The sequence below is a fragment of the Urocampus carinirostris genome, chromosome 5 (assembly GCF_059441175.1).
Source record: "Urocampus carinirostris isolate Australia breed hairy pipefish chromosome 5, RoL_Ucar_1.0, whole genome shotgun sequence".
NCBI lineage: Eukaryota > Metazoa > Chordata > Actinopteri > Syngnathiformes > Syngnathidae > Urocampus > Urocampus carinirostris.
The window spans coordinates 20,786,813-20,795,837 of NC_142353.1; the positions used below are offsets into that span (position 1 = coordinate 20,786,813).

General features: G+C 40.1%; 1 protein-coding gene across 1 annotated transcript; it reads left to right on the forward strand.

Annotated features, from left to right (window-relative positions):
• Positions 1–6,113: 6,113 nt before the first annotated feature.
• Positions 6,114–7,909, forward strand: LOC148365716 (transmembrane protein 252-like). The gene is made up of 2 exons (XM_088335083.1): positions 6,114–6,612; positions 7,184–7,909. The coding sequence occupies exons 1-2, from the start codon at positions 6,356–6,358 to the stop codon at positions 7,404–7,406; spliced, it is 480 nt and encodes a 159-aa protein (XP_088191209.1). The 5' UTR covers positions 6,114–6,355; the 3' UTR covers positions 7,407–7,909.
• The last annotated feature ends 1,116 nt before the right edge of the window (positions 7,910–9,025 follow it).

Here is a 9,025-nt window from a genome sequence, read left to right on the forward strand (position 1 = left end):
AAATTGGGTGAAGTTTTGATCTCTACATAATAGTATCGATCCGATCCAAGTATTTAAATATTATCAATAATATCGAAATTTGGATCCATCCACCCACGCCAAAACCACACATAATAAAAGAGATCTTTATATTTTTTTGTATTGGGACGTGTTGCTACTAAATAGTTGAGAAATTTCATTTTGTTCTAAGGAAATATTCATTTAAGCATCGCCCATTTGGGGGCTCAAGCGGCACTACAGGCGCAAATGACTCGTAAACAAAACAAATCATACAAATCCTCATGGCGTGTCACAGTTGAGCACTTTACCAGCATTGGGTCTGACACTGTGACGTGTGTTATTAATATTAGAGGGCAGCTGGCAGGTTATCATCAAGTCCAGTTGATTGATAATGGTGCCTGTCATACCTTCACTCATCACTAATGGCCCTCTGTCTATTATTATCATCACTTCATAATGAGATCTAAAAGAAGCCGGGCATATGAGAGCACAAAAATGTGCACCCTAGTTCTAATGACATGCATGGTTCATTATAGTAAAGCTTGCCTTGAATTTTGCATGCTAAAGTTGGGAATAAGTCTATTTAGCCTGGCTTTGTGTAGTCTCTGTGTTGAGTTCAACGATGACTTGGTAGAATAGCCATAAGCAACCTCTCTACAACACATTTTCTCTTTAGTTGAAACCAATAAGAGAATTGTAACTAACTAATAAGCAAAGAAAAGAAACAGAAGCATGCACATGTGCATTTAGTTTGACATAAGCATGCACAAAAGCGATTTCGATACGCACTCTCTGTCACGGTTGCCATGGTGCCCAATTGGCCCCGCCCGTGTGGCGCCAGCTGCGGCTCATTAACAGATTGGCTTTCCGTCTTTTCAAGCTCAGTGCGCTCTCTCTTACTTTGTCAGTCCGTCAACAAACTTCTGCCCCACAAGACGTGGGTTTCGACTTGGTCCTGTTCCTGTTGGTATTTCCTGACTGGTATTGTTCACGTTTATTTTGTCCAGTTTTATTTCGATTTCCAGTTTTGTTTTCGTCTATTTTTGCCATGTTTATTATTTTCTCCAGTTATCGTTTCCCTCTAGTTTTTACTGTTTATTTTTTATATCCTGATTCATTATCTATCCTGTCGGTCCTGTCCTATCCGGTATCGACCCCATCTGCCGATATCATCTCGGGCAATTGGAATCGATCTCGTCGGTCTCTGGGTCCCGGTCTTTCCAAGCCAGACCGCTGCCTAACATGCATGACTCCCCATTTCCCGTAAAATAAAAAGCCTGTGTGAGAACGTCACGTGTTTGGGCCTTGAGCCTGTTCCAGTGTTTGATACTCTCTTCTGGCGGGAGCACAGCAGTGGACAGCAAAAACCAAACAGAGTTATCAACGAAGCCAAGAAAATCATTGGGTGCTCTCTGCACAGTCTGGAGGACATTGCTGGTTGCAATACCTCAACAGAACCACCAATATTGTAAGGGCTCCTCTCACTCTGGCCACCACTTCTTTGACCTGTTTACCTCTTGTAGGAACTACAGGTCCCTTAAAACAAGCACAAACAGGCTCAAAGACTGTTTCTTCCCCAGGGCAATCACCAAGTTTGTGTGTGGTTTAGATTTTATATTTGATCCTAACATGTTGTTTCAGTTACATGTCAAAATATAACTAGAATAGCTTTCTTCCACCTCAGTAATATTGCGAAGGTTCACCTCATGCTGTTGCAATCAGATGCTGGGATTCTAATTCGTGCGTCCCTTCACAAGGTTTCTTATCTTCCTCATGTTGAGGCTTTTGAGTTTTTCCTTGCTCGCATGTTGTTGTAAGATCAGAGGTTGGTGTAATTGTAACCCGTGCAGTCCTTTGAGACATTTTGTGATTAAGGGCTATACAAATAAATTGGACTTGACTTGACACTCCAAACAAGCGCACAGAACTGTGAAAAAGATATATCTTGACAGTTGTATTAAAAAATGGGTTTGCTGCTCATTTGCTTCACTAGTTTTCATCGCACTATTGCTATTATGCAATATTTGTATATTATTATTATATTATCATTTGAAACAAATTGTACTTACAACTCAAGCCAGTCTCCAGTCTCTTAAATCCAACATTTTGCCTTTTTATCTTAATTCTTTTGTCTGATTTTTCTCTTTTTGGTCTTTATTACATTTTTTTTTGTTTGTTTACCCGCGAGTGTCTAATCTCATTTCAAACAATATTTATTACCTTGTTATCAATGACAATAAAGACTGTTCTATTATATTCTATTCTATTCGCTTATATTCCAATAACCCAAATTTGACTTGTTTAATTTTGTGCTAATGTGAGAGAGCAATCTCTTCTTCTTTCCTCGGCCTAACCCTCAGCCTTACTCTTACCCTAAGCCTAACCCTAACTATAACCCCTAACCCTAACCCTAACCCATTGAAATGGAGGAATAGACACGGCAAGCTGTGCTAAGCCCTACATCAGGGGTGGGCAAACTACGGCACGCAGACCTCACGTTGTTTTGATTTATCTCATCCCCAGTGTCCCTTTGTGTCACCTCCTACTTCAAAATATATTTTTCATGAAGCATTAATGTTGAATTAGTTTTTATAACATTTTTCTGTACTTGTGATTTTTTAGAATTATGTCTATTTTATATATCAAGATATATATCAAATTTCACGCAAGAAAATAAACTTCTGACCTAATGCTATTGTATTTTGAGTTTTCAATGCATGGTAACATATTTAGTTTCTAAAACCAACAACCTAATAAATGATTTTGCCTTAATTCTGTCTTTCGAAACCGATTAGATTAAATGAATCAATTTCGAAACAAATATCTAACAAAAGCCACATGTACCTTTAGATATCTTCATGTTTCCTCATGTATTGTGAATATATAAGATCTGAGACTGACGGCAGATTCAATAAAATCAAAACCTCTTTTTCCCTTCTTTTACTAGCCTCTCTCCTAAATATATTCAATTCAGCCAAATGTAGCCCGTGATTAAAAAGGTTTTCTCACCCCTGCCCTAAAAAACAATGGTGATGTCATTCTGTGTAATATGCAAGCTGGGACACTGGCGTGCTGTATTACTTGGCATGTCATTAAAATAAGGAAGGCTCGAAATATTTAAGCCTGAAATGCCAAGCATTTACAGACATTGTTTCAACAATATTTTATCCGTATGGATCATTTGTCTTTGCCTCATAAAGAGAGTTGCACTAACCTTTTTAAATGCCGTCAACATACAGGACATTTATTGATGACATAGGGCAATTCGTACAACAACAGTCTTTTAGAAATGTTTACAAATGTTCAGCGCTCAAAAGTGTTGTTTTTAACTTGCCATGGTGCGGACATCTTTCTCCATCCAGATGAATTTTAAAATCATTATTTTTTGGGAAACATTCATAAAAAGTGTTGAAGAGTATTCTGGACATAAAACTGGCAACCAGTTGAGGGTGTCCCCTGCCCACTGCCCGGAGATGGCTGGGATGGGCTCCAGCCCCCCCGCGACCCTAATGAGGATAAGCGGTACGGCTAATGAGATGAGATATTAGTTTCCATATATGCAGATGACACTCAACTGTATCTACCGAACGGGGAAACTCGTTTAGATTTTTGAAATCTAGAGGCCTGCCTCACAGAGATAAAAAGATAGATCTCACATATTTTTTTAACCCTGAAAAATCTGAAATGTGGATTATTGGTCCATTTCAATGTCTGTTTTTGATTTTTTTCCTTGTCCTTGTGTAGGTTTCAGATCAGGGGATGTTGTAACAGCGGTCTGTGCAAACTTTGTGTAAGTAGGAGCTTTACAAATAAATATTACTTGACTTGAGCAATACAAGGTGTATGCCACCACATGCCTACTCTCAAAAGCCATAGAGTGACGCTAGATTGCCGGTAATATTGGACATGCTAAACTGAACCAAAGAATCAAGGTTTTGTAAGCACTAGTTATTGGTGTAGACAATCCCTATCCTGTCGCGTGTTCAATTCAATTCCCGAGGCTAAGACCGAGTATTTTTTTCTTACACTCCCTTACTTTGACTGGAAGTTACGGTAAATTTATTTTCCAGATGAGTTTCATTTTTGTCAATCCCCAACGTTTACTATAATAAGAGTGGTCGTCCATTTTTATGCTTATTTCAAGGAGTGTAAAGGAGGAGTGTAAAAGACCTTTGTTAAGGATGGATCGAACTCCATTTTGCAGGTAGTACGATAAGATTGTGGCAGACTCAAGGAGAGAACACCACTGAGAAACATTGCTGGAAAAGTACTGAATGAAAGGATACGTTGAAACATCAAAGGAACATAGCAAGTCAATTCTTCATTCAAATATGTGGATAAACATAAAATGCATTTATAACAACTAAATGAATAAGTGGGTCTTCAAAGTAACGATGTGATGATTAAATAATAAAACTAATATAGCTGGAAAACTCATGCAATCATGCCTACACATTCAATGACACGTTTTATAATCTAACTGTACCAAAGTAATCAGAAATGAACCATTAATTAATTGCTGAATATAACTACCACAAAAACCAACTAACGTCGTTTGTAGTTGAAAGTATTTGGTTGGTCCAAATGTCGAGAGCAGGCTTTCACTCAGCCAAAGCCATCTGCAGCTAAGACTGCCCTCCACTGGCAACAGCTACGCATACAAGTACAGTAAAGAGAGCACAGCGGACGAGCAGTTTAAAAAAAAATGGAAGACCCTTTTTGATATGGGATTCTTGCATGTTCGGCTCTTCCACTACATCAAACATTAACCATGATAGGGGAGTATAACCCAAAGAATACTCAGATGATAGATTCTGTTTTTGCTGCTATCTATCTGGCTCTGCTAATCTCAAAACGGTGAAACTACATCTATCTATCTGTCTGTCTGTCTGTCTGTCTGTCTGTCTGTCTGTCTGTCTGTCTGTCTGTCTGTCTGTCTGTCTGTCTGTCTGTCTGTCTGTCTGTCTGTCTGTCTGTCTGTCTATCTATCTATCCTGGTCATATCCCTCGAAAGGGGTGACTAACAGCAAGACAAAACGCTTTAACCAGTGAAACCATTGAAACTACATCTGGTGAAGGAAAATAATCTGGACAACCAGGGGAAACCCACATGCTTGTCCGACCCACCACCTCAGCCCCACTCCTCAATTAGTTTGCGCTTTCTTCTTCAGAATGCTGAGTTGACGAGAATAGAGTCAGGTATCACACTGCTATTTACCTCATCGGGTTTCCTGTCTACTTGAGTCGGCTAGGAGTCAAAAGTACACAGGAATGGCCGGAGTAGTGAAAAGTTATACCGAAGAGCACAGATACATGCACACTAGCACAGACACACACATGCCACATTTAAATAGGAGCAATGATGTTATGATGAATGGTCTCAGATCAGATGCACTGAGCTCCAGAAAAAAGTAATGTCCTATAATAATGACTATGATCTGGTATGTTGCGGTGCTCGTTGGAGAATGCAAATAAAAAATGTGTTATTAAATAACGTTGTGGCTGTCTTTTCAAAGAAGCTTTAGTTCCTTTCTATAATAGATATAAAATCTCACAGCAAAGCTTCCAAACTCGGGTACATATTTTTAATTACACACACACACACACACAAAAATCAAGAAAACAACGTTTAATTCATAAAATCAATCATCAAAATGATTTGCACTTAAATTATGAAATGAAATGAAATGAAATGATCTGCATTTATATAGCGCTTTTCAAGTCAATGACTTCCCAAAGCGCTTTACAATGTGCTCCACATTTCCCAATAGCGGCCTTGCAGCCATGTAAGGCGCTAACCTGCTTATTGGGGGTATTAGGGGTTCAGTGTCTTACCCAAGGACACTTCGACATGTAACACGGACGAGCCGGGATTCGAACTGGAATCCCTTGATCCCAAGACGAGCGCTTTACCTCCTGTGAAATTAGTGTTTGCGTGTTATTTTGGTCACGTTCCAGTTCGTATAAGTGTCCCTGAGGTAAATAAACCGTAGTGGAAATTAATTTCATTATTGTTTTTCTCCCCCCCCCCCCCCCCTTTCTTTTCTTTTCTTTTACAAGCTGATACAAGAAAAAATATGTAAAAATCATCGTTTTGATATCAGATTTTACAACGCTGAAAAAATCCCTCTCCTACAACTAAGGCACACCTTTTATGCCAATAATGTACAAGTCCGCCCCACGTGAGTGTTTTCCCCCCATATGGCCCCTGAAATTAAACAAGTTTGACGCTCTAGCTTTAAAAGATGCTGGAACTAAATGTAACTGTTGTTTCCCAGTGAGAACATTTCACTTGAAGGCATCATCTCAACACTGATGGGGGGTGTTGGAGGGGGTTAACTTCACTGTAAAGAGAATGAAGAAGCACGTGTGCTGCGTCCTGCGCGAATTAACTCCCTGTTTTGGGTTTTCAATTCTTTGTGTGGGCGGATTTCTGATTTCCACGGAGCACCGACACGCCACAGTGGCGGGGAGGCTCGCGGGCTGCGTCCTGATGTCTTGCGGCTTCTTGGCCGTCTTCTCCGGCGCCGTCTGGACCATCTGCCGGCGTTTGACGCAGGAAGTGAACCAGAGAAGACACCCGCGGAACATGCAAGTGTATACTATCGAAAGGTCAGTTAATAACGCTTTTTGCTCTTTGGTGTGAACGTTCAACGCAGTAATTGAATAAATTAAAACAATCAAGGCTATTATGTTAAAGTATCGTCACAAATTTTCAAAATAATTCATTTTGTTTGCATATATCTCATTAGCATACCTGTCAACCTCCACGGCTCCATGCTCGTACAAACTGTCGTATTTTCCCTTACAAAATACAAAGTAAACTTACACCATTTTTTTTTCTGAATGATGCATGATGGGAAATTCCCAGGCGGCAGACGCATGCGCACAATAGCATCAAACCGCTCGCTACGTTTGCAACGGAAAAAAACTAACCCGAGATAGAGGGTACCGCGGTGAACTCGTTAGACTTGATTGATCAGTATGATGGGAGGATACCTGAAAAAGAATGTACATGAGAAAAAAAAAACTCTAAAAGGAACCAGCTCCTGTCGTTTACTTCCAAGAGTAGGCTCACAGATTGTTTTCGCCAGTGAACGAGACATTACCACAAAACATTGGTGAGCACGTCCATACGAAAACTACGCCCATGTAATCTCGGTTTATATATCGTCTACTGTAGGAGGCCCAGCTCTTTTCCTCCATCCTATGAAGACTCCCAGAGGTGCTGCCACTGTGCAGGTGCAGACCTGAAGTACAAGGAACTGTCCCTGGATGGTAATCGGGTGGTCCTGAGCTTGGCACCTCCGCTCTACCGCCAGGACAGCACGCAAGGCCCCAATTGCATCTGGAACTGGGAGAAACCGCCATCTTACGAGGATTTGACTTTCAGGACGGTTCAATAGGAAATGACGTCACCTGAAATGTGACGCAGACGTAGGCATTCTATTTTAAGTGTCGAGAGGAACTTTCAAAAAAATGTGGCCTTCAGTTGGTTACATGTTTTTTATGTAGATATATACCTCAAATACGCTTAGTTTTTTTCTTAAGGCCACTGTTAAATATGTTTTTATAGTCACACTGTAATATTTGACCACTCAATGTCGCTGTATTCTGTAGTGCATTCGAACACGAGTGGTAAAAAGCAAAAGGAAGAATACTACAAACACTCAAAATGACCAAAACCGCACCACATTTCTTCTCATTTACATTTGTTTAAAGGTACAGACGCTGCCCTACCTACAAACGAGATATGTTCCGGATGATCGTTCGTAAGTTAAATTTGTTCGTAAGTTGCTTCACTGCTATATTTTGTATGAAATGTATGTTTATGGTTTATAAAAGTATGTTTAATGCTTGTATAAGTAACCTGTATTGTTTTGTACTAAAAAATAAACATTTTATAAGATATCATGCTCTATGAAGATAAATAAAGTTAAGTTTAATATAATTTTGGAAGATGTGCTTTAAGAGGTCCTCCTCCGTGGTAGAAAGTGGCCGAAAAAAAGCGATCCAACCATTTTCTCAACCGCATCAAGGTTTCTTATTCCACTGTAATTTCAAAAGAAACGGCTTGCCTCTTCTTTACAGTTTACACCAACCTTAATGAATGGATGCATGAGATATGAAAACAAGTAAAAGTTCTTAGAGCGCTGGAGATACAGTACAGTATGTTTACACAGGGACTAGGAAGAGGAAGCAGGATTTCTTCTTCGGGGTGGATGCTTGGCGAGCTCTCACAGCGCCACACGCTGTTAGCGTTGGAAAGAAGCACTACAGTAATGTCCTTTACTTGGAAAAAGGTGCACACAATACAAAATCTAACAGCAATGTCCGGATATTTTTCGACAAAAAATGTTTGTATCTACAATTTTTCAAACTCGAATGTTCATAAATAGGGGAGCGTCTGTACACTGTGAAATATTGGACCACTCAAATTGGCCATTACTCTATAACCAGACATTTTGCAGAGAAGACAATCGAGCTGCACAAGTTTGGAAATAACACAATTGATTCTCGGACCAGTATTGCAATTTTGATGCTCTTTCAGATTTTTTTTTAAACTGCATTTATTCTGCTTTGATTAGAGGGAAGATCGGGCCTAAAAGATTCAGCCCACCTGAGTCGTGGGTATATAAACCCGAACCCGGCCAAACCAGACGGATTAACCTGAGTTGATAAGGGTGCCTGAAACAAACCCGTAGCTTTAATTTGCCGCCAAAGTAGACACAAAGCGCTACTCTGGCCGTGTATACTTCAGCACCAAACTGTGCATTTCGGCTGAACTACGCAGCTTCTGGCATTACTTGGGGCTGAGTCCCCTCAAATCAAGTGTGGACTGCAAGTGCAGCAGCAAAATGGAACAGTTTGGCGCTGAAGTGCGCATCTCGGCGACGTGCAGCGAACAAAAGTGAAATTAAACAAATTAAAATTAACTATTGGCAAGAAACAGAAATGACGCCTGACGTGAGAGAGGTGGAAAGAGAAAGCTGAGCATCTTTTACCCCAACACTGAGGAGGAAAA

Bases quoted from the DNA above. Each gene is read 5' to 3' on its own strand.
- LOC148365716 (XM_088335083.1), top strand. From the start codon at position 6,356: ATGAAGAAGCACGTGTGCTGCGTCCTGCGCGAATTAACTCCCTGTTTT. The intron at 6,613-7,183 runs GTCAGTTAATAA...CGTCTACTGTAG, and splicing joins CAAGTGTATACTATCGAAAG to GAGGCCCAGCTCTTTTCCTC.